Source organism: Oncorhynchus keta, chromosome 32, assembly GCF_023373465.1.
Source record: "Oncorhynchus keta strain PuntledgeMale-10-30-2019 chromosome 32, Oket_V2, whole genome shotgun sequence".
Lineage (NCBI taxonomy): Eukaryota > Metazoa > Chordata > Actinopteri > Salmoniformes > Salmonidae > Oncorhynchus > Oncorhynchus keta.
In genome coordinates this window covers 945,415-972,172 of record NC_068452.1, presented here as the reverse complement: position 1 = coordinate 972,172, position 26,758 = coordinate 945,415, and the positions used below count along the sequence as shown (strand labels likewise).

Below are 26,758 nucleotides of genomic sequence, written 5' to 3'. Positions count from 1 at the left end.
CGCTCAGGACCGTAGAAGTAAATGTCAGTTGGCTTTTCATAGGCGAGCGTTCAGAGGTTGAGACAGCAAATGCGTGAGAGAGAGAGAGAGAGAGAGAGAGAGAGAGAGAGATAAACAGAGGTTCGAAACAAGAATGCAGACACACACAAACTCACACACAGTAACGTGTGGGATATAGCAATAAGAATGTCAGATTAATATGCAGTGAAAATCACCTCCTATTACCCTTCTCAGAGTTTTAAGAATTCCATTACACAGAGAGAAATGCGTTGATGTAGAAAAATACATTTATTTGAAACAATTTCAAAATGACATTTTCTTTACAGTAGAAATATTGAAATTAAGATGAAACAGAACAGCACTGATGATGCATGCATTTGTAGGATTTGTGCAATGAAGAGTATTACAATGGTCTGCCCTTAGAATCATAATACATGTGGTAAAGAGGTCAATGGAACGCAGGCCACGGAGATTAGCGCACATTCATCAAATCTGACCTAACAAAGTAGATAGTCAAATCCGTCATGATTGATGTATTGTAACAGGCCCACTAAGTGGTTACTAAAGTGTGCATAACATTTTAGAAGTTTTCCCATTTCAGGTTTGAAGAAGTGACTGCTAAATGCTAACTCCTGTTCGTATAAGCTGGTAGCATAGCTATTATACAGAAATCTGTGCTGGTAGTCAAAGTCGTTTTTAACTGTAACGCAGTTGATTGGTCACAATGACATCCCTACATGCATTATACTCCGATTTCTACTTCAACATAGTGTGAAATACACATATAAACAATAGCCTAAGTGTAGCCACATTTTGCTGCGGGTCAATGAGGAGTTTCAGGACAATTCCCCCAGGCCATCTTTCCCCTACGCGTTTCCATGACATTTCCATTCATTTGGTTGAGTTCCATTGACCTCATTACTGCATCTATGTACACTAAGGTTTCTTAATTTCCCTTTCCCACAATCTTGATTCCCTTTCCGATTTCATAGATACTCTTATATTAGGTGTTCAACATTTGTAACTAATCAAACCAGCTCAATGGAATCAACAAACACAAGAGAAAACTTTTTTCAAACGAACGTTACAGAATAAGATATCTACACCAATAAATAAGCGCACAAACTGTTACAAATGTAACAAAACCCAATTACAGTGCCTTTGCGAAAGTATTCACGCCTCTTAGCATTGTTCCCATTTTGTTGCCTTACAACCTACCACCACTTTCCCTACAAACCTGCAGCAGTACAGAAAAATATATTTTCAAAACAGGTCTTGCCTCTGAAGCATGTCTGAAGAACTTAGCACTGTTGAATGATCAACAACCATGGCGAAAATGCCAACGCATGTTTCCAGCTCATAGGGGCAAAAAGAGCTTCGAGGCTCATGGGATGAATGGTTGTAATCCACTGCTATAATGGCTTTACATGTCGAAGGAATGTCTTCTGAAGACATTCAGGAGAAATAAAAGGAATCATTCACGTGGATGAACTCTCAGTGACCTTTTAGCTCAGCTCGCTCAACTTTGTCTACCAGAGGAGGAGTCACCTTAGGAACTGGTGTTGGCAGAGATGGCACAAAGAAAAAACAATTTAATATTCCTGTTTTCTTTTAATAAGTATTTGAACAAAGCCGGCGTGACATTGAGAACATAAAAGTGAGTTGTCAACAATAAACAAAATAGAGACAGTCAGATGAGTGTTGCTTTGTTATGTCCTGTCAGGAAGAATGCCTCTGTGGATGGAGTTTCATGCATCATAACGTTAGATTGTCACTGCTATAACACTCCTATTAAAATGTAACTCCACTCTCGTTACAATGTAACAAGTTGACTACAGACACAGAAGCTCCACCCCTTTCCTTTACTACTGAACACACTTATGTACACAATCATGGGAAACACTTTCCTTCTGCAACATTCTCTAAACATTCCCGCCATTCCTGCCTCTGTGTGTCGTCATGTGCTAACTCCAGGCATGGCATTGTGGGATAGCTCGGCATGGTGAATTCGCTGCTTAATCATCCACTCATCTCCGCTTACCGCCAGACTGGCTACACCTGCTGCCAGGGGACCTGTCCGTGCCTTCAAGCTGCTGGCTGACTGAAGCTCCTGCTCCTGCTCTTGCTGATGACAGCTTTCGGAGGACTGCATTGCACAGCAGTGTAGTGGAGGAAACTAGCTACTAGCTAGCATTTATACTATTGTGTGTATTTCACCACGCTAGGGAATTTAAGTGGTGGAACTTGACTCAACAGTAAGTTTCTAACTTCTAAATGAAGCTGATGAAATGTGTTGATAGTGGGATAATTTGACGAGACTCAAACGGATGGGATGGTGGTTTAAAATCAGGGACTTGTGTAGTTTTTTTTCTCTAGATACCTTATCAGATGAGTGGAAAGTCAACACAAAAGATGATTTATTCCCTCTTTGTATGGAGATATTGTTTGAGAGATAATGTTTGAGGAGATTACCATGAAACTCTATGAGAGTTGATATGCTTTACAGAGACAGGACACTCTATGAATAGATGCCAGCAAAGGACTTGATACACTATATCACTGCAAAATACCCCCAAGATACTTGTCCTTGACACGCTGATGGGCCTTGTACAATATACTCATCAGTAATAACAATTTGACATCGACAACAATGTGGGATCATCTTGATGAGTCAGACACAAATTATATCCACGGATCATAAATGGTCGATTCCACTTTTCTCGTTACATTCAAAGGGCAAACATTAGAAATAATCCCATGATGTTTATGGCTAGTGTCGTCTGTTACAAAGAGTTTAACCTTGAGATGCAGGTGAAAAATTACCACCAATTATGTGTTTTACTTCATTTCAAGCAGGGGTGGCGTTGTGTTAACCTGGTTTGATATTTAGAAAATGATGCCCTTCTTAACAGTTAAACCCTTTGTACAAGTCAGATACATTGTATAGCCATAAATCAACCAAATGAAGAATATGCGAGTCTGTATATATACTGTATGTAAAAGTGACTGAGCTCTTTTAATGAATAGAAAATAACTTTTTACAAAACTTGCTTATCTACAACACATACATCTCGTCCTTAATAATAACATGCACAAGTCAAGGACATCATTAAAAAAAAGTTAATCTCTTCCTATAAGTAACATCTTGCTTTTTAACACACTTTTAAGAACTGATGACAGCCCATGACTAGATCTCCTGTGTTTGGCATTGTACTTTTACTACAAGCGTGTGAAAAGGAAACATACATATAGTATATACAGAGTGATAACTGATATCTAAAGATAATATGGTACATTTTCAATAATATTCCCTGTTAGATCGGAGACCTAGACATGATGGCCCGTACAGACAAAAACTCTTATACCTCAGGAAAAGTAAAACATTAAGAAATGTACAGAACTCTCTTCGTAGGTTTTGATAAAGGCTTTGAAAAAAGTCCATGAAATAAGACAATTACGGACTGAAAATGTAACGTTTCTTTTTAATCCAAATTGCGTAAAAGTAGGCCTAAGAAGCTCATACTTGTAATTGAAACTTGTCTCGTTGAGTGGATTTCAGATTCGCCGCATAGATGCTATCAAGCAAGACACCCATGCACATCAGTATAAATCAGGCCCTTAGAAAACTATTAACATTGGTGTTGTGTTTGAGAAATTACAAAAGAAAACAAAAAAGAGAGATCCCTCAAAATGGCAATACTTTGTCTGTACACGTGTGTTGCATTCCTTCCCTGGCTTTACACGCTAGTACAGTTAGGAATCTCCCTTGTGCTCTCGCAGGCATGTCCAATTCGCCCTGGGGTAGGGAGAGAAAAAACACAAGATAAGAACAACATAGGTTAGTCCACTGGTAGTAGGGGCTTTGATGTCTGTGAAACAAATACCTACTTTGACACTGATACTGCCTGTTAATTATTGGGGTTTCATTATGGTGTCTTATCCAAAGATCAAAATGTTTTTTTAAGGGGTTGATCAGCTTAATATTGTGGAAAGAATGTTGCTTCGTTTGTTTCCTAGTTTCCTTCTGAAGATACACTACTCCTCCCTTTTCTTACCAGTTCATTCCATGTAAAAAAAAACAATGTAGACTTTATAAAACACTATGAATTGTATACACTGCAGGTCAAAACTCAACATTTGTATACATGGAGATATGACCCATATGTGTTTTCGTCCAATAAAATTAATTTGGACAATGTATGTGTAATATTGTTGGAAGTTCATTGTTCATCCAAAGTTCATCCAAATTAGCAACTTGCTGTTAAAAAAATGATTTATCAGACCACGTATCTTACGTTTAACCCTGGCGTCCATCTCCTTCTCCATTACTTCTTTGGCCGTAGAGAACTCACTGAGGGTGATCTTAGGCGTGCTGTCGCTCTGGCTGACCGAACCGATCATCTCCTGCTCTTTCTCCTGGTTCACCTCTGCGTATATGTTAATCCAGGGGATTTTTCTGCAGATTGGTAAATGTAGACAGACAACAGCCATGTTACAATAGGGAATGACTATTCAATGATGATCTGTCCCATTGGCAACATTTCTCCAATATGTATATTACACTTTTTGTTCGGAGTTGGTATGTTGCCAAAACTATACTAATCCCCCTATTATCATGAAGCCACTAGATATCTAACTAAGAAATTATTAATCTATACATCATTAAATGTCCATATGACATCAATTTAGCGATATAAGACTGTACTCCTAATGTATATACACTACCATTCAAAAGTTTGGGGTTACTTAGAAATGTCCTTGTTTTAGAAAGAAAAGCAAAAAAAACGTGTCCATTTAAAATAACATCAAATTGATCGGAATTTAGTGTAGACATGGTTGATGTTGTAAATGACTATTGAAGCTGGAAACAGCTGACTTGGGCGTAGAGAGGCCCATTATCAGCAACCATCACTCCTGTGTTCCAATGGGACGTTGTGTTAGCTAATCCAAGTTTATAATTTTAAAAGGCTGATTGATCATTAGAAAACCCTTTTGCAATTATGTTAGCACAGCTGAAAACTGTTGTCCTGATTAAAGAAGCACTAAAACTGGCATTATTTTGACTAGTTGAGGGCATTTCTATGTGACCCCCAAACTTTTGAACGGTAGTGTACATTTTGCATAATCTCAGAAAAATATTTTCTATTTATGATTAGAAATTTGTTTCATCCACTCGTACTGCAATTTATTTCAAATTCCAAGTCATTTTGTTACTTAATTGTTTTGCTTTGTCGGGTGTGACATTTCAATAAATCTGCTTCCTCTTTAGATTCATCCAGGAATTTCCATATCCATAATTGATGTATTTTACGCAGACTTTTTCACCATTTTAATAATTCAGCTACTAACAGCCAAAGTATGGCAACAGCATATTAAGCAATTGAATGATAGTTTTCTTAACATAACATCACTGATTCCAACACGTGCCTGATGCATCCAAATGACTCTAAATCTGTTTACTGCATCTACAGTATAAAGGAAATTTGAAAATGTATTTCAAAGGAACGTCTTCATTTCATTATTGATGCAGGCCCTACCAATCTAGCATATTATTATAATATGCATGATTAATGACGATGACAGCTGATTAGAGCAGTGCTGGGATACAGTGTTCAAATATATAATCACACAGTACAGTATATACCTCTTGAATTTGTAGATGAGAAACACTGCTAAACCCAGGAATACTACTGATAGGAGCATCAGCATGGCTGAACTGCTGTGTCTCGGCATGGAATCCACCAAGGGTGCTGTAACAGAGGGTAGAGGAAGACAAACATTAAACTTAACAAGAACAGAGCAACACAATGAAGACTAATCTGGGAACGCCTTGGAGATGTTCTTGCTTCATTGCCAATATTGATCCTATACTGTATAATATTGTATAATATTGTGTCACTAATAACAATAATGGTGGTGCAGTTGAGATGTATATTTTTGCAACACAACAGTCTGATACAGTAGGGCTACATACAGTCAATGCATATGCTTCACTTTAATCCATTTGTTGATTCAAGTAAATAAATCTGGCTATGTATTATGGGTCGATCCAAGGCAATGATAGTGCATTTTTATTGTCCCAGGCTGTGATAGCGTGTAATTACTATTTCTCAATGGTTGCCTTTTATCCAACTAAAAGCCATCTGCTTTAAACAAGCATAGCAACATTCATATTCAGAGTTAAATGCTAAGTTATGTTTAAATCAAGCCTTTTGCATCAATAACTGTCACAAATAAAGTGCAACACTTACTGTGGAATAAACTGGGGGGTATGTGGTGCTGATTATACTATTTAACACCTCTCTCTGTGGTATTACACACCCTTGACACACAAACACACACACACACACGCACACTTTATGGTCCAGCACCCGCAGACCTGCTTGTGTATACCTATCCCTTTAAGCCACAGTCGGCCAGCTCAAGCCTATGTGTTCTGACTGGGATTACTTGGCTAATAGAACTATCAAAATGTGTACTATTAGACCTGTCAAACCTGGCAATCCCCTTTCCAACCCCCACCCCCACCATTACAGAAAAGGAAAAATGTGAAGAGTTCCAAAAAGTTACATTTTATGTGAAATTATGTGATTTTCCACATGTGAAATCATGTGGTTTTTCCGTAAGGGCACTTCCAACTTTTACCCTCAACTCTAATATAAGAAGCCAGCTGGTGTAGTGAGTGTGGTGTTGTAGATGTACAGTATATACTGTAGTAGAAGGCTGGACTACTGCTCTGTATCCATTCCAATACTTTCAACTGAGAATCTTTTCCAATGTGAAAGAGGATTTGTGTTGTTTTTGGGTGGACGCTGGCAAAGCATTTTAATTGCAGCCAAGAGTAGTTATTTGTTTGTCTCATTCTGAGCCAATACTCAAACTGGTGTAATGTTGTTGATTATTTTTTAGGCGATTCTGAATTCCGCATGCATTCATAACCAAACTTCTCTTTTTTTTGTCCTTTTCTCAAGGACTAAACAATCAACATAATTATACTCAGTGCAACACTCATTTTGTGGTTGGATGGCTGTAAAAGACAGTGGACAGATGTTTGTGTCGTCTCGATGGCAGATATAAAACATCAATTGCCTCAAGGAGTTCCACTTCAAATAAAATCCATCCTCCCTTTCCTCCCACGTCCTGCTCCAATCTTCATACACCCGAGATTGTGACAAACATATAAGGCATTTTAAATCCAGAACCCCCAAAAAACGTGTTTGGCTTATGCTACACAAATATGAAGACGTTAGCGCCAGTAAATGACATTGCATTTATGACATCACAAAAAGAAACAAGCACAGCTAAAAAAGTAAAACATGTAGAGAAAATAATGATTTCTCGTGCCATTTATGTAATTATCTTGATACTAACTTCTTTCCTTACCCAAAGTTAGCTGAGTGATGTAAACAATTACTCTTGCTCCTGGCTTTAGCTCAAACTCCACCAGATTCTGGTTCAGAGCGCTGGCAAGTATCTCAGAGATCTGTTGAAGGAGATGAACGAAGCATCATTTAGTCAAACAATTGTCACACTTTTAATAATATTTGCTGTTTCGTCACGACACCCACCACATTGGTTCAGTTGTCTCAATTGTCGGACTCGGCGCATAGATTTAATGCGTGTGTGTGTGTGTCATTTCAGCCATGACAATGCATTTATCCTGTTGGTGTGAAGGATTGGAAACTATTTGTCATACTTGCCATGACAGAATTACAATAACACTCAAAATGTCAGTGTCCAATCTAACTATCCCATACCTGCTCTAGCTCCTCCTCACTCTTTTTCCTGCCCTCTGATTGGTTCTTGTGTGGTAACAGGAAGAGCTCAGCGGCCGTTGGCACACCTGGAAACACTGCAACCAACAGCTGATCCTCTGGAAAGTCTGACACCTGTTGACAATGGACAGTACTGTTACAATAAGTTCATACTTGTATGGTATTCTTAGTCTACAGTCAAAAACACTGCCCTTAGATTATATACATATTTAACATGTTTGAAATCAAAGTAGAGGGAGGGGACAATGAAATAGTTTTTGGCTTGACCAACATGTGTTAATAACCAATACAACGCTTTATTCATTTAACACCTAGCATCATATCACATTATGACATGGTTATAACCATGATATGTCAACAGTTGACATAACCATTGTCGTAACACTGTCATGACACATATATTTAGACGTGTTGTGACATACTGTACAGTACCAGTCAAAAGGTTGGACACGGCTACTCATTCAAGGGTTTTTCTTTATTTTGACTATTTTCTACAGTACATTGTAGAACAATAGTGAATACCTCCAAACTATGAAATAACATATATGGAATTCTGTAGTAAACAAAAAAGTGTTAAACAAATCAAAACATATTTGTGATTTTATATTCCTCAAAGTAGCCACCCTTTGCCTTGATGACAGCTTCGCACACTCTTGGCGTTCTCTCAACCGGCTTCATGAGGTTAAATGCCTTGTTAAAAGTTCATGTGTTTGAGCCAAGGGGTGGTGTACAGAAAATAGCCCTGTCATCACGGCAAAGGTTGACTACTTTAAAAAATCTCATATATAAAATATTTGTTTAAACACTTTTTTGGTTACTACATGATTCCATATGTGTTATTTCATAGTTTTATGTCTTCACTATTATTTTACAATGTAGAAAATAGTACAAATAAAGAAAAACTCTTGAATGAGTAGGGGTGTCCAAATTTTTGACTGGTACTGAATATTACAATATTTTATGGCTGGTTATGACATCTATGTAAGAGTCTTAAAGCCCACAAAACCTGCCACACAAGGCAAACCAATCCATTCTACTTGTAGATAGTATGCTATATAACATTTTTCTACCATTGTAATTGTGCCCACATTGATGTAAAACATGTGCCTAGCCCAATGCTCTGTTGCTGATGACTGGGATGAATGCAGGAGAAGGACAAACACCCTCTTTGGAACTTATGACTTACAGTCATGTATGTGATATGCATATCTGGCTTATATTATTACACTTACAACAACAACTTATTTTCCATATTTTGGAATCAAAGTTTGCTTTGTTCACAACATTCTAAAGATGTATATGTAGCGTTACCAGTTATTGGAACTGTTAACTGCAGGCACAAGCATAATATGTTGGAAGAGGAGAAGCAGGAAAGGAAGCCCAGTGGAAAAATGGGAAAGGAAAAATGAAGCTTCTTGGCAGGGAAAAAATGTAACATAAATAATACAATTTAGAGTTAAGTCATTTGATGTTGTTGTTGTGATGAATTCTTTACAGTCATATCATTTTTTTCCTCAAATTTGGAATAACTTGTGAAAAATACGCATTGTCATGAAGCATTATGGCCATCATGTGTCACTTTACTTGTACCAAGAAAATACACTTTGTGACACTGTCCAGAAGCATTATGAACATCCTGTGTTATTTTACTCGGACTAATACACTTCATGACACTGTCAAGAAGCATTATGATCATCAGAATCATATTAGCCAGAAAGGTCTATCACGTACATGCCCTTATGTTGGTCATCAGTCACAAATATGGTGTCTTGTCCTGCTCCTGAAATCTGCTCCTGCATTCATGCCAGTCATGAGCAACAGAGCATTGGGGGAAGGTACATGTCTGACATCAATGTGTGTTTGCAAGTGTTTGCAAGTTAATTATGGTACATTTTAGAAAATGTAATAGAACATAAACCTACTGTTTACAAGTAGGCTACGGTGTAATGGAACGGTTTGCTTTGTGTGGTAGGTTTTGTGGGTTTTGACACTCTTATGTAGGTGTCATAACCAGCCTTAAAATAACGCAATATGTAATGACACAGTTTATGACAAGTTGTTTCAGCTGTTATGACCTCCTATGACATGGTTATGACCGTGTCCTAATGTGTTATGACCCTAGGTGTCAAATAAAGTGTTATCCTTTTTTCAATCCAATCTCAAACTCCATGTTTTCGCAAAAGTGTATTTCTCTCTCGATGGGAAAAGTACATCTTGCCAAACAACTGTTTCTCCACCATTTCAAAATAGCTACTACTAAATGTTTTTCTTTATAATGGCCTTCATCCACTTTGGCTTTAGCAGCGAGGCAAGAGTTCCAACCAGCAATCAGTGTCCATTTTAAAAGCCACTAATGTTTTTATGGCAAATCACATACATTTGAAGCACATCAATTATCAAGCCTTTAATAAAATCACAATTTAAGTAGCAAAGTAGTGGACAAATAAAGAGGAAAGGAATGACTTGCAATAAGGGGAAAGAGGTATAGTATGAATGGTAGAGGGAAGGGGAGATGGAAGGGGATATGATGCGACAAAATAATCAATACACTCAGCTTGTATTTGTTCTCTTTGCGATCACTCATTAGTCTAAAAACTCATCTGGCTCTGTGTACTTGGGTAGCGCTGGCATTTTGTGCCCCCAAACTCATTGGCTGGAGTGAAAAATCTGATCTGCGTTAAGGGAGGAGAGAAGGTGAGTCAGACAGTCAAATGAGTGAGTGTTTTGGAGGAAACTTTGTCCACGCCCAAATATGGTTGTAAAACCACCTCTTCAGAACTGTCGCTCTGGATAAGAGCGTCTGCTAAATGACTTAAATGTAAATGTGTCTTGTTGCTTTAATAATTTAATTAACAGCAGACATTTTTGAAGCGGCTTCCTCACAGACTTACTGTATGCAAAGCTAAATAAATAAGATGAAACAGTGGTCAATTATGAGTTACTATTGTAAACACACCATGATGTGGATTCTGTTTTTCATTCGTCGCGAACTTGACGATATTGGGTTATTCTATCTTCATAACTCTTTCCAATAGTGCATTATTTCCAACAATGTTGTTATAAATAGGTTATGATGATTCACTTATACCTATGATTTTATTCTGTGAGGTAAAGTACAGTCGTCACCCAGGAAATGAAGGAGGGGCAAGAGCGAGAAAGGGATGGCCAGAAGAAGTGCACTCTCTTAGGGAAAAAAGAGGACATGTTCACCTCTTGCACCCCACTGAGTGGTGAATTAACAAGTGGTGGTGAAACCAGGGGGGGTATTACTGATCTCCCTATTCAAACTTCTATTAATAAGACATGGGTTGAAATCAGCTGAGGAGCAAAAGCCCTGCCTTGCTCTCACTATTGTCAGCCATTGAGCTGTACCGTAGTACGGCAACACTGCAGTTTAATGGACCCTGACATTAATTGCGGTTTTGCAGCGATCTTTGCTTTATCGTGGGGAGTTGTTTACTTTGACACGATGGAATATGTTTCATCTTCAAGGTGAACTGAACGTGAACCGCAGAAAACCAAAAGAGAAATAAAGAGAAAAATTCTAATAACACTTTGTATGGCGATTGTTGCACAATATCTAGACTATGAACCCTAAGTCAACTCCAGCAGTACATGGATGAATAGGCCTTAATATTCCGTTTAGAGAAAGGGTGAAAGAAATGAAAGGAGGGATGGTTTGATAGGATTAAACTGTATATGGAGGAGTACATGACACATGAACTAGTGTTCATAAACTCAATAGATACCGTATAATGTGTGTAGGTCCCAAAAGGTTGTATAACAAAACGTTTTGCATGAAAAGAGGTGCTGTAACAGTCTATTGAGGCTAGCAATTAATAGCTCAAGCTTGATCTATAGCTGTCTATAGCTTAGTGTACCCCTCAGTTCAACACAATTAAATTGGCTGGTGCTATACTATACTGCCATGAACATACTATGTGACTCCCAGGTGACAAAGTGCACTTTATCCCTCACAAAGCCTCACTTTGACCCATATCACAGTAGCTCCCTCAACTGGCTCTCAGCCTAGCTCGCCTGAGGCGCCTCTCATATCAAATCAACTGTGGAGATGGTGAAAACACAGAGAGACCACAAGTCTCACACTATAGGCCTAAACCAACACACGAAGTGGAAGAGTAACACACTTAACTATGACATATCAGCTCTAGCTCTCCTCCGCAGATCCTATGCACATCCAATGTCATAGTAATGCCTAAGATCTCCTTCATTCCAGGCTAATTCAGAAGAACGCATTTCATTGCTCCAACTTCTGAAAATAAGTTGTTAGGGCTCATCAAGCTGCCTCGAGGGGGGAACAAGATGCCGAGCCTCTCGCACCTGTGTGAAAACGAATCACAGGGCAGCCCGAGGGCAAACGCCAAAGCGTCTGAGTGGATAGAAAGAGACCAGAGAGAGGGAGAATGAGAGAGGAAGGAATTCACACTTACTTGGAGCAGAGCCTTCTTAATGACTCTCCCCACATCCTGTCTCCACTCGGGGACATCAGGGTTGTACTCGTCCAGATTAGGGGAGAAAGATAAAAGCAGAGATTTGAAGAACTCTGTCAGAAAGAGAGAGAGACCCAGGGGAGAAACAGAAACAGACCGTTAATTCAGCCCCTGATCTAGGTGCATTATTCTCAAGGTATCCTCCTCATTCCCCACTGTCCTTTGTTCTGGTTGTGTCACTCCTCTAACTGTCTTCTGATGGGTGGCAAAGCTGACAGGGATGTTGTTGTGTGTGAGTGTGTGGGCACAGTATGTATGTGCTCATGGTTTGACAAGAGGAGATGATTGCTTGCTAAGTGATTTCTTAGATAATTGGGGTAATGTCCCTTTCACATATATCCTGACATATTCAAATGTAAAGTACACTCAAAAGTTGCATACCAAGTGAGATGCCTGCTAGATGTGCTAATTAGCATTACATTAAGTAGGATAATTTGATTAGGGTGATCAGAGAGAGAGAGAGAGAGAGAGAGAGAGAACCTTGGACTGCTATCGTCTTGGTGTCTTGCAGTATGGTGTTGGCTGAAGACACTTGGACCGTAACAGTGTTCATTCCCTCGCCTGTGAAGGTGTATGAGATGCTCCCGTCTAAGCTGATCACCGGCTGGAGGAAGAGGGAACATGGACAAAATGGATGATCACACTTTGATCATGTCATAATCCCTTCACCTAAAACCTTTAAACCTTTAAAACCTTTAAAACCTTGCGGCTAAAACCCCAGAACATGAAATAAATCCATTCCAGATGATAACAACTTCTCACTTAGAGTAGTCGGAGCATCTGACTTGAATAAAACCCTGCAAAACACCTCCTTCCCATAATACCTAGAACCAATGCAGCTAAGGTCATAACATATGACATACTAATAAGCTGTCTGAACAAAATATAAGATCAGAGACTGCTCCGCCTCTATCATAGTCGTTTTCATTAATAGAAGAGGTCAATGTATTTAATACCATTGACATCATGTATAACCCATATATACATCAGTGGAGGCTACTGAAGGGAGGACAGCTCATAATAATGGCTGAAATGGAATGGAACTGAAATGAAAACCAGGTCTTTGATGTGTTCGGTGCTGTTCCATTGGTTTCTGTTTCAGCCATTACAAGAAGCCTGTCCTCTGATTTAGTTACAGTGACACCAGCCACAACTGCAGTACATGTACAGTATATGGCATTATAGGGTAAAACCCCTTTTGAATAGTGTCAAAAAAGTTGTATAGTTGGTAACCCACATATACTGTATACTATACACAACACTGGAGTCCCACAGAGCTCGGTTCTAGGTCCTCTTCTCTGTACACCAAGTGTTTTAAGTCTAATTTACCTCAGTGTTGTTCCCCAGCCACCAGAAGTATGTGAGGGTCCTTGAGTGGATGGGCCACACCACTGCTGTTAGGTTTACTTCCTTGTTCTTGATGGCCACAAATGGAGCCAGCAACTGGACATGTTCCACAGGACCTGATACAAACACAGAGGATGATTCATATTCAGTATTGTATGATTCATATTCAGCATTGGATGATTCAGACTCCATATTGGATGATTCAGACTCAGTATTGGATGATTCAGACTCAGCATTGGATGATTCAGACTCCATATTGGATGATTCAGACTCAGCATTGGATGATTCAGACTCAGTATTGAATGATTCAGAACCCATATATGATTGTAATTACAAGGACATTGCTTGAGACTGCCTATTTCACAATAGGAAAAGCATTTGCACATGGAAATATTATTTTTAGATACTTTTTTGGTTTAAATATGAAAAGTACCGTCACATCCGAAGATTCATTTTACAGGTGCGTGGGAAAAAAGAAATAGCAACCTTCTTAAATTAAGAATTAGAGAAAAGAAGATCTCTCACACTGAGCTTGCCAGTATCACTATCATTATCACTGGGGTGGTGTGTGGGATCTTCTTCTCAGTAAGACTACTTTAGCTAAAAAGGGAAGGTGAATGAAATCTTCCTCAACAAATGTCATAACTGTCATATTGTTTTATAGTTTTGATGGAATTTAGTTGAAGAACAAGATTTATTCTCGACTTAAAACACATTGGCATTATCATGTTTTTGAGGTGATACCTTGTGAGTAATATGTGGGTGTACGTGGCATTACCGTGATCTAAGTGGTGAAGGTTCCTATAGCGGAAAGATATAACACAGTATTTTAACAGTATTATTCCGGCTGACAGTGGTGTGACTTGGCATTCAGGCTTGTACGTCTCCACCTGCGCTTCTGTTAACTTCTGTTGTACTTTTTAACTGAGACTAATCTTTATCCTAGCTTTCAAACGCATGCAGTGTATGCATGTGTGAGTGTTAGTGTCTGTGTATGTTTGTGATGTGTGTGACAGAGAAAGAAAGTGTGCGTATCTGTGTGTCTCCATCTTTTAGGTTTGTGTCTATGCAGATGTGCATGTGTGTGTGTGTGTGATGTGAGGCATTTGGTCAGGCTCCCTAATCTGTGTCGGCTGTTAAAAATATTCCAATTTGAAAATTGTGGTGGCATCGTGATTGGCACATTGCTTAAAGCATCATCTGCTCTCTCTCTCCCCTGTTAGCTTAAAATCTGCCAAAGAACCCCCGAGTGCAGAGGTCTGAGGCACTGCACCACAGTGCTTGATGCGTCAATACAGACCCGTATTCGATCCCAGGCTTTGTCACAGCCGGCCGGTTCCGGGAGACCCATGAGGTGGTGCACAGTCATCCGGGTTAGGGGAAGGTTTGGTCCTTGTCCAATCGCGCTCTAGAGACTCCTTGTGGCGGACCGGGCGCCTGCAATCTGACTGCGCTCACCAGGTGGACGTTGTTTCCTCCGACACATTGGTGCGGCTGGCTTCCGGGGTTAAGCAAGCAATGTGTCAAGAAGCAGTGCGGCTTGGAAGGGTATTATTTTGAAGAACGTACGAATCTCGACCTTCGCCTCTCCAGAGCCGGTACGGGAGTTCCAATGATGTGGCGAGACTGCAACTACCAATTGGATATCACGACATTGGGGAGAAAAAAGGGGTCCAACTTTTTTTAAAGTATAATAATTTGTACCAAACCATGGAGAAAAAAACACCAGCAGAATCAATGACATCAAAAATTTCAAAGTACACTGATTGAAAGTGCCGTGGCGACCAGAGCCAGCACTTAAATGGCACCAGTAATTGACTAAAGCCTCACTTTTCAAATCAGGAGACGAGGTGGCAATTCAAACACAGCACTTCAAAGAGCTGGATAATTCTTGACTCCTTTTAGACATGAGCGTGTTATATTTGTCACGATTATTTACTTGACATTTGGCTGGCTTGTTCATTACAAGATGACAAGAGCGAGAGAGCATCAAAGTGCTGTACTATGTGCAGAGCATTGTGGTACTTTGTCTTTAACTGGCTCCATTGTACACTGCTGTAAGGTGGTTATTTACAGAGAAATGTGAGGCAGAGATATTCGATTATGATCCTTGAGAACCACAGCACTATTGTTTTCTATCCTTTCCCTCCAATCAGGGACTGATTCAGACCTGGGTAACCAGGTGAACGACCACTCTGGTCAATCAATGGCCGATGTCACAATAACTGACCAATTATCTACCAGGTACAGTATAAATTAAAACCAGAAGTACTTCATTCCTCAATGGCGGGAATTGAATATCCCTGACAAAATAGATTAATGTATAGAGGTGACGTACAAGTAACATGGAGGTACAAGGTGGTGGAATCAAATCCCAGGGTGTTTTCCGCCAAGGCCGAGACACGGAATATCCCAGCCGTCTTGTAAACGTGTCTGATACCCTCTTCGATCCAGCTCAGGTTGGAGTAGGAGACTGCCGTGCCATCTCCGAAATCCAGTTGGATGTTGGTTCTCATTGAGTCCCCCTGGAAAACAAGTAAAGTCTCAAGTAAGTTATACAGATGAAGAAAGAAAAAAAGAAAGAAAAAAGACACAAATATGACAAAAATTTAAAAATGAAGTTAGTTACATAAAAAATATATATATATATATAACAATTCCATTGTATTTGAGAGCCAGGCTAGATGCTTGTACTTGTGTTTATTATATACTTAAATACTTATCATTGTTTGTGGCAGGTCGCCAAGTGGTTGGAGCGTTGGGCCAGTAACCAAAAGGTTGCTGGATTCATTCCCGAGCAGACAAAGAAAAAAATCTGTTGTTTTGCCCCTGAACAAGGCAATTAACCCACTATTCCTTGGAAGGCCGTCATTGTAAATAAAAATTTGTTCTTAAAACCAACCTGCCTAGTTAAATAAAGATTAAAGTTATTTTTTTGAAATGGGGTTCTATACAATAACTCAAAACCACAGTACCATTCAGTAATCAGCAATAAGCATGCATGAGCACAGGCAGGCCATCTTTGTCTGTTTTTGTCAGAAGTCCAACAGATTGTGTTGTGACACCTCTACATCAGCATGCATCCTGAGTCTGACATGAGTCCCTGTGGTGTGAGTATGTGTGTGCATACATGTGTGTGATGGAGGGAGAGAGAACCACAGGAAGGTCAAGGTCGTATAGTAATCAAGAGACAGTAGGGTGGCAGGTACACTAGTCAACAGACTGCTGGGCTACATTCAAACACAGACACATCATATTCTGCCCCACCATGAGAGCAGTGTGTTTGCCTGTTACACCTAATGAGGTTTGTGTGTCTGTGTCTCTCGCTCTCTCTCTCTTTCATTTTATTCACTATATGTTTTGCTTCTTTTCAAGCACAGCAGAGTATAAAAACACGAGAAGGCTTCTGGGGGTATATTTCACGCCATTGTACACTGAAAATTATAAACTATGAATAAGCTGAATAAAGAAAGGCAGAATAGAATGGAAGAAAAGGGATAACGTTGGCAGCTATTGTGTGGAAATGTAATGACCCACAATCCTTTGCCAAAATGTCACTCGCAATGGCGTCGATGTCATTCAGGCTTTGTTGATGTTCACATTCTCTGGACACTTCTAGTTCTCTATCGAGGTGTCCTGGGATCGCTAGCTAATCTGCATGAGACTGATGATGGCCTACTGGCTAAATGTCAAGCTTTGTGTCCGTGGCTCCATGTGTGACTCAGAGGGCCTCAAAATCCAAAATGCATAATAGGGTAAGCATCGTGGTCTGGACAGCAGTGCTGGTTGACAATGAGGGGTTTCTGTTAGTTCAGGTCCAGACACAGTAGGACTGTGTAATGTACTCTTGTTCAGGTGAATGTCAACACACAAAGGATGGTATAAATGGTGTGATGTAAGTGCTGTTGTGATGATGGTGTGTCATACCTGGGTTCAAATAGTTGTTGCATTCTTTAAAATGCTTTGAGGGTTTGATTTAGCCTGCCTGGAGAGCGAGATGGACTGATTTGCACTTTTGGGACTATTCCATTGGTTCTGGTTGGTGTACACATGACATACTATAAGGCAGCTAATGTACAGTAAATCTGGTTGGAGTACACATGACATGCTATAAGGAAGCAAATGTACAGTAAATCTGGTTGGTGTACACATGACATGCTATAAGGTCACTGTGATAAAGAAAACTTGACATGTGACACTGCAGATCCCATCCCTCTCTTTAAACATCAAACTTTCTTCCCCCTCCCTCTCTCCTTTTTTCTTTTTCTTTTTCTCAACTGCCATGTTCACTACCTAGCATTACCACACATTACATATTTAGGCCCATTTGCTCTCCCCAAGAAATACTGCCATCTTGGGCTTCATTAATATAAATAAAACCCAATGCCATGAATATTCTTCACCTCCATTAGTCTCTTGTGATAGTTGTTTTTCATTATTTTGGGACTGAAATCATTATAAAATACATTTCACAAACTTTTTGACCACATGGCATATCTCTCTAATCAGAGGAGGCCTCTCTTAATGAAATAAATATATCCTGATTTCCTCAACTCATCACACTGTAATATGACAGCTGGGCCCGGGAGAGACCTCGTGGGAGAGACACTTCTTATCTGCAGTGCAGGGGGAAAGCACCGCCGCACCGAGCAGAGCGCCTCCGCACCTCTTCCACCTGAATTTAATGTGAGGTGATTGAACAGTGTCTAGGGAGTGAGGGGAGCGAGACAAGGCCCTGGCCCTAGAAGGAGGCTACTCTGAGTCTCACTCTATAACAGGGTCTCCAGGGGTGCCTCTCTCTGTTAGGTCTTTATCTTTACTCTGTCTCTCAGCTCAGGGCTTGGGTCCTGTAGCTGTGTGTGGGTGATGTTGTGTTGCAAGTTACAATTCAACTTTCAGCAGTTGGTGTATTTGGGATAACATAACAGGGAGATCATTTCAAGCGTATGTCTGGAAAAACATCCATATTTCACTCAGTAACACGCCTACAGTGAGTGAGTTTTACACCACATGCTAGTACTACTTTTACAACCATGTATAGCAAAACAAAACACATCGACTTTTCATTTCATTTTACTTAAGGTAAAAATCAATGCAACTCATAACATTAATGTATACAAAGTCGTCCATTTGGGCTCCAAGGCCCAGAATAATTATGTACAAAAAGGAAGCCATTTTGGCTTTTGGCCCAGCCCTACCTCATCCAGATGCACCAGGAAGGTGACGTTGGTGTGCAGGTCGGCAGTAAGCTTGCCCTCTCTGGTGGAGAGAGAAAGGCCTTTTGGAGCCCTGTTGGGACACATCTGCTTCCTGGGTGTGTACATGTCCTTGACTCCCTTGACGCAGTTGTTGGACACCACTTTTCGGTACCTTAAGAAGAGACCATATGAATTAGTTAGTACATGTTCAGTATGGTTTAGTGAGGTTATGGCTTCATGACACCACTAGTTAACAAGGCTAAGGTATTGCTCACGTTCATCAATTAAGTTTGACATGAATTTTCAAAAATGGTATTTTTAACCTCAAAGTGATTGTGGGAGAGAGAGAAGTGTGAACAAGACTTGCTGTTCTTTGACTGATGTTAAAAATGCTTAGTAATTACTCATTTAAAAAGTACTTTTAACCCTGAAAGTGAATGTCTGACACAAGACGTACAGTAGTTGTTGGCCAAATTGACAAAACTCCAACATGTTTTCTAACTCCTGGACAAAACTTGACTTTTAAGCTTTTGGGGAGGCGGATGCATAAATGAAGGATGAACCATTCTCCTCAGACTTCCACCGTCCTGAGGCATCCTAATCTGTGTCCTATGACTCCTGACAGTGCTTTTTGCAGCTCTCAGAAGTACACTATGTCACTCAGTATAGATCTACCGTCTGGTGAATGACTCAGGCCTAAATAGCCAATATCACTATTCACACTAGGAGCCGTGCCAGAGGGTGTGACACCCTGACAGTGTTTCATTACAGTGGGAAGATGAAGAAGCATTGGCCAACCTATACAGAGAGATACTGTAGCCACTGTAAGTTTGAATGTGTGATACATGTTCAGGATTTTTAACATGGACCACATTATGACCATCATAATGTTTTACAAAATGAAATGGAAAACATCAGAGCGATAATGTATGGCCTCCCATTGGACAGAAATATACAGAAGGGTTGCTTTCACTTAGAATAGACAACATAGAAACGCTACAAAACAGTGTCCCTACGTGCAACTCACCCTGTGCTGTTGAGGTACTTCTGTCCTTGGCTGCAGCTCCTTGATACAACCGCTGGGTTGAACCAGAACGCTGGTAGACAGTTCCCTTCTCTACGCCGTTCATAACCATAATCACTATAACAAATCACACACAGAATGTGATCAATATCAACACTTTACCTCTTCTACCTGCTGTATATGTACATATCTACCTCAATTACCTCAACTCGGTACTGGAACCCGTGTATATAGCCAAGTTATCGTTGCTAAAGGTATTTATTATTACTTTTCTATATTTTTCTCTCTGCATTGTTGGGAAGAGCCCGTAAGTAAGCATTTCACTGTTCGTCTACACCTGGTGTTTACGAAGCACGTGATAAATACAATTTGATAGGATTTTGAGCCAAAGGACCAACAGTTATTCCTGTGTTATATGTTACAGCTTCTCTTTCCTACCCCTCAGCACGATACATATAATAGATATATTTTGCATTGCAACGCATCATTATTGTATATTGACTGGGCTGCGGTTGACAAATGCTCCAGATCAGCAGAAGAAGGAAGACTGAGCCCTGGGGGACTCCATGTCAACACAGGCAGCCAGGTCACGGATGGCTGACTTCCACCGGCTGACGTTAGCTATGTCCCAATCACAAAGTGATTTACATCAGGCAAAGCAGGTTAGGCAAGTGCCCATTCTAATAACGAAACTGTCATCGATTTATCAATTAATTACCGAGCCAGAACTAACAGGAAGCAACAAATCCTGAGGTCGGTCTAGGACTCCCTATGGCCTGGTCTGGCGTCAGTGTGATTTAGAACCTCCCCCTATTTATTGACAGGCTGTCAAGTGAAGTTATGGTGTTTTGGTTGGTTGGGATAATAGTTATAAGGGGCCGAGTGAGTCCAATGAGGGTACAGTGTCCAGTTAAGGACATTACAGCACCTAATCTATGTGTTACCAAAGCGGTGATAGATTACATTTCTTTCCAGTAAGTCACAGAAAAGTATGGTGTCCAGTTTAGTACATTATAGTTGTGCATACTCCCAGGGTGTTTTGGTTACGTATTAATACTAATCTCTCCTCACTTATTATTAATATAATATATACAGTGTTATATCTATGTATATACACTGAACAAAAACAGAAACACAACATGTTGGTCCCATGTTTCATGAGCTGAAATAAAAGATCCCCAGAAATGTTCCATAGGCATAGAATTTCTCCTGCCAAGATAATCCATCCACCTGACAGGTGTAGCAGGTCAAGAAGCTGATTAAACAGCACGATAATTACACAGGTGCACCTTGTGATGTGAACAATTAAAGGTCACTCTAAAATGTGCAGTTTTGTCACACAACACAATGCCACAGATGTCTCAAAGTTTTGAGGGATCGTGCAATCGGTATGCTGACTGCAGGAAAGTACAGCAGATCTGTTGTCAGAGAATTTAATATTTGTTTCTCTAGCATAAGCCACCTCCAACGTAGTTATAGAGAACTTGGCAGTGTGTCCAACTGGCCCCACAACTGCGGCCACGTGTATGTCGTTGTGTGGGTAAGCGGTTTGCTACAGATGCGTCATGTGAAATCCATAGATTAGGGCCTAATGAATGTCTTTCAATTGACTGATTTTCTCTCATGAACTGTAAGTCAGTAGTTTATTTGAAATTGTTGCATGTTGTGTTTATATTTTTGTTCAGTATATAACCTTTGTTTTCAGTCTGGTCACTGTCCCACTTTGGAATCAACCCCTGGACCTTTTGTTCACAGCACAACAGAACAACAGGCTGGTGCATTGTCACCCTGTTACACAATACGCAACCAGTAAAGATTTCAGCCCTTGACTTTTGTGAACACTTCAAAGTCAATTAAAAGTTGTATTGTTTTTCACTCTGAACATTGAAGTTTCTCAAAGAGATTGTTTTTTTTTTCATTTTTTTTTCACTGTCTCTATTACCAGCTGTAGAGATAGATAGAAAGAGAGTGTGAGAGAGAGAGATAGCAAGGGAGAGAGAGAGACATGCCATGTGGTCAGGAAGTTTGTGAAATGTATCGTATAATACTTTCAGTCCAAAATAATTAATAACAAGTATCACTGGAGACGAATGGATTCTAATTAAAACTCATACTGTCTGACCTGACACTGCTGGCATTTATATACAAATGTATCATTGCTTTTCTCTTCCCTGCCTTTTGAAGATTAAAAAAAACAACCTCCTACAGTCCTATTAAACACCCCTCATTTTCTCTACGTTATTATAAACATCGCAAAACAAGCTAAGCAGAGAGACAGACGTTAGGAGCAAATTATCCCCCAAAATATTCTATAATTGGAGCGCTGACACCGAAAATTAACCAAATGAATGGGATCCTGAAATAGTGTATTAAATCCAATGGGACAACATACAACATACAACATACATTAAATTAAATGGGACAACATACACAAAGCATCATACAAATGTCTCTCTCTTTTATGGACACTGAAACTTCTGTTGATCTCCTCATGTTTAGATTTGTGATAAAAATACATGTTTTCATGTGTTCTATTTTACTGCAATTGTGAGTTATCATACTAGTCCACTATAATTACCATTCAAAGTCGTGGGCCCGACAGATACACGATTCAGCAGAGAGGACTTTGGCGTAGTCTTTTCCCAGCATGCAATAGTTTCCTGGTCTGCGTTTCATATAGATCTGTTTCTGGCCCATCACACACGGCTCGCCCTGTGAAACACATACAGGATATTAATCCATATAGTGAACGCACATGGGAATACAGTATGTCATTTTCAAATGTCAAATTCACATAGAACAGCAAGTCAAACCATTCTTATGTTAACCTATTGAGCTTATTAGAACTAGCCAAACACTGTCAGCACACTGCATCAACCTTGTAAAAACATTGGTACCCGGAGGAAAATGGGGAAGGGTCATGCTTTTTAAATTTCAGTCAGGAGGAGGGTTTTTTATTATTTTATTTTGGCCAGCGGAGGGTCAGGTAATTCGTAATCGATTAAATGCCAAATTGCTCAGGTTTTGAGAATGATTCTACTATCTCGATGTGTGTCACTACTGTGATCACAATAAAATGATCCATAGACTATACTATATGCTATAAGCCTAGGCTATATAAAGAGCATTTTCTGGAGAAGCATAGGGCAAAGTTACATTTCTAAGAAAATGGCTGTGGTGGTGTATATAAACTAGGTTTCACTGCATTACAGACTGCAATGGATAGGCGCTCCCAATCATGAGCCCCGGCCTGTCCTGCTCTTGCTGATGTAAACCATGTTGTGCTGCCTATCAAATGACTGTGCTGTGTACGATGGCACTTCAGGAGGCGAGTCAAAGACTTATTCCGGATTTTTTATTTTATTTGTCCAGAAAAGTGTATATCTGTGCTTGCAGACTAGGCCTACTGATGCCCTGTTCAGTTTGAGAGGGAGAGAATGAAGATGAAACGTAAGACTCGAGGTGAACTTGCTACTGATAGAATTGAATGAAAACAAAATGTTTTGTTGCCCATAATGAAGCTATGAATCAGAGTTTTTGACCTCACGATAAGCCATATTCAAGTCATTTATGTACCTTACATTACTATGAAGCAGCAGCAGTTTAATTTGACTTGAAGCTATTAAGAACAAGAGGGCTTTGCGTTGAAGACTATTTCTCTTATTCAAGAAATAAGAGGTAGGCCCACCTGTTTGACAGATGAAATGATAGTCTACTATCCACAGACTGTCAGCCATTTCCTTCAGTCACCATACACTCCTTAAATATCTGTGTCAGTGAAGAGCGTGGCGTGTCAAGTTAAAACCAGGGCTCGAAATGAGGAGGTATGTGAGGGTATTGTGGCTTTTGTTAAAGAGCATGGCCAAAAGCATAGGCCTAACCCCTTGTTAGCTTGTTAGTTTGGAAATAAAAGTGTATAGACCTGATTATATGAAGTGATATATAAAGACACTTTAATCTGCAATTCTTTATGCTAGAAACAACCGGTAAAATGTCGGGGAAAGACGAGACTCCGATGCATATGGGTAATCTTTGCTTTGTCTCTATGACATGCAGAGGCTACGCTACAACCTTCTATAGCCGAGGAGACAAGAAATGTACTTTGCTTGAGAAGTAATGTGTGATTCTGTCACTATCAATTGACATTCGACATTTCAACAGGTTATTAAACAACATAATAACTCTAAATCAGTCAGGAGGAAAAACAGATAGCCTAAGAAGGAACAAAAATGTACTATTATAGTATTATTATTATTATTATTTCCAGGCTATAGCCTGGCATTTAAGAAATCAATTGAGAAACATTTGTGACATGCTACAGGCTGGCAGGGGTGCACAGCATTTCAACAACATGCCTATATACAGTACATTTCGCATTAAGGCGGCATTAAATGAAATAAAAGAAATGACTGAAAATTAAATAGAAACACGAGTTTGGCTCGTCTTTGGTTTGAGGATCATGTGGTGAGCTACAATACGCATTGCCTAGTTTGTTCATTTAGACTAGCAGATGCTCTTATACTCCCATGCCTTAATCACAATCTACACAAATCTATTTTGCAGCAACACTATCTGTCACGTCCTGATCTGTTTTATCTGTCCTTGTGCTTGTCTCCACCCCCTCCAGGTGTCGCCCATCTTCCCCACTTATCCTCTGGGTATTTATACCTGTGTTTTCTGTCTGTCTGTTGCCAGTTCGTCTTGTTTGTTCAAGCCTACCAGCATTTTGTCTCAGCTCCTGTTTTTTCCCTAGTATCTCTTTTTCCTCATCCTCCTGGTTTTTGACCCTTGCCTGTCCTGAACCTGTACCCGCCCACCTGACCACTCTGCCTGTCCTGAACCTGTACCCGCCCACCTGACCACTCTGCCTGTCCCTGAGCCTGTACCCGCCCACCTGACCACTCTGCCTGTCCCTGAGCCTGTACCCGCCCACCTGACCACTCTGCCTGTCCCTGAGCCTGTACCCACCACCTGACCACTCTGCCTGTCCTGAACCTGTACCCGCCCACCTGACCACTGCCTGTCTCTGACCCTGAGCCTGCCTGCCGTCCTGGCCTCTACTCTGGATTATCAACACCTCCCTGTCTTGACCTGTCGTCTGCCTGCCCCTGTTGTCACAATAAACACTGTAACTTCACACAGTCTGCACTTGGGTCTTACCTTGATTCCCGATAATATCATGGAATAAAATAGAAAATTATAGTTTCCCCCAATTTGTTTATTTTCTGTATTAAACAACTAAATGGCTTTTTCTCAAATGAATTGATGATCATGTACTTCAGTTGTAACTGGTTCTGTTGTGCTCACTTTTTACAGTTGATAGACAACTTTAGCACTGTTGCAGACATAGACTATCCTCTATTTTTAACAATAGCCTGTAGAGAAATCAAAACCTCTCTGGCCCTGCAGCATGCGCTCATTTGTCATCATGCTCTATTTTGCTATTAAAAAAGATTCTGCCTGTCTCCAGTCATGTCAAATTATGTAGAATTGCATGAAATGTGTTAATAAAAGGCTATTTTGGGGAATGCAAATAAGATGATAGATTCCTGCAGTGCTTTTGTTATAATTGATATATTTTCACCACTACCCCTGTCCGCGGTGGTCTTTGAACCCACAACTTTCAAGCTACTTTGCCATCTAATAAAATGAAGAACGGTTTCTAAAACTGCATATCAAAAGCTCTGGTCTGTCATAGGAGTGAAGGTAAATGGTAGGCCTGTTCTCTGCTACCCACTTGATGTTTTCATTATTATTTTGGGTATAGGGGAGGGTCACTTTTTATTTGTCATTTAAGGGGGGGTCGGGTAAAAATATATTTTACTGAACGAAGGGCCATTCATTTTCTTTTCAGAGAGGTCCAATTTTCTCCAAGTATCGTCATTATATATAACGTACAGTCCCTAACTAAAATGTAAATACATTGTTATTAAGTAATAAGGACACATAGATAAGTTGGACCGACTTCCTCTTGAAGAGGTATTACCTTGTTGTGAAGGTGCCACGTCTGATAGTCTCCTTCTGTACATTTCCTGTTGAAGATGGACTTGTAGTCTATCTTGATAAGCTGCCACTCAGACCTATGGCTGAAATGTCCAAAAAACCTTGAGAAACCAAAGGATGGATACATAAGTTAATATAACTCGACAAGGGTTGTCAGCGCTACAAGGTTTCACCAATGGGGCATTCAGTCCTAAGCTAACAGACTGACAACCCTTATGAATCAAATATTTTCTCCCATTGAAACGTCTGTTAATAAAGATGAGACATCAGCAATCGTTGAATTACAATTCCTCCCCATCCCCTATCTTCCCTCCAAGAGGATCATGGTTCCCAAGAGAACAAGATGGAGAGACACATTATGTCATCCATCTCATCCCTCCATCCCTTTCACCAAGAGTCCCAAAACAATGGAAGACATATAGATTAAACACGTCCTCCCTCCTTTTCTCCATCTAAGACTACGGAGGACAAAGGAACGTCATCCCCCCGTCTCTAGATTATTCATCACTGCACGTCATCCCTCGATTACTCTATTGTCCAAACTCACGTCATGATCTGGTTCTCTGTCCCTGCCTCCACCAGCATCCCGTCCACGAACAGAGGCACCAAGGAGAAGCTGTGTCTGGTCCACTGACGCCCTTCATCAAAACTGATTCTGTAACAGAGTAACAACACAATAAAACATTGAATGAATCCCAAATGGCACCCAGGGTTTACAGGCCTCTGGTCTAAAGTAGTGAAGCCTACTAGGAAAAAGGGTGTCATTTGGGCTGCAACCATTCACATCTCAGACTGGCGGTAACAAGAAGGTCAATATTTATCATTCTGACTTGGAGTGCTGATCTAGGATCAGTTTGACCTTTTAGATCATATTGAATGAGATTATACGGACCGCTGGGA

The 26,758-nt window shown here is 40.1% G+C and overlaps 1 protein-coding gene across 3 annotated transcripts in view; it reads right to left on the bottom strand.

The window, feature by feature from the left end:
* Positions 1-281: 281 nt before the first annotated feature.
* Positions 282-26,758, bottom strand: part of LOC118365696 (VPS10 domain-containing receptor SorCS3-like) — a 207,937-nt gene continuing 181,460 nt past the window's right edge. For all 3 annotated transcript variants that reach the window (XM_052490298.1, XM_052490299.1, XM_052490300.1), the window contains 14 exons: positions 26,406-26,513; positions 25,842-25,959; positions 22,434-22,567; positions 19,859-19,972; positions 18,832-19,003; positions 15,972-16,158; positions 13,616-13,749; positions 12,767-12,890; positions 12,227-12,339; positions 7,758-7,889; positions 7,384-7,483; positions 5,645-5,750; positions 4,296-4,456; positions 282-3,796 (listed from right to left, as the gene is read on the bottom strand). In XM_052490298.1, coding sequence (XP_052346258.1) covers positions 3,738-3,796; positions 4,296-4,456; positions 5,645-5,750; positions 7,384-7,483; positions 7,758-7,889; positions 12,227-12,339; positions 12,767-12,890; positions 13,616-13,749; positions 15,972-16,158; positions 18,832-19,003; positions 19,859-19,972; positions 22,434-22,567; positions 25,842-25,959; positions 26,406-26,513 — 1,762 coding nt within the window. In that variant the 3' untranslated portion in view covers positions 282-3,737. The remainder of the gene's footprint in view (positions 3,797-4,295; positions 4,457-5,644; positions 5,751-7,383; positions 7,484-7,757; positions 7,890-12,226; positions 12,340-12,766; positions 12,891-13,615; positions 13,750-15,971; positions 16,159-18,831; positions 19,004-19,858; positions 19,973-22,433; positions 22,568-25,841; positions 25,960-26,405; positions 26,514-26,758) is intronic.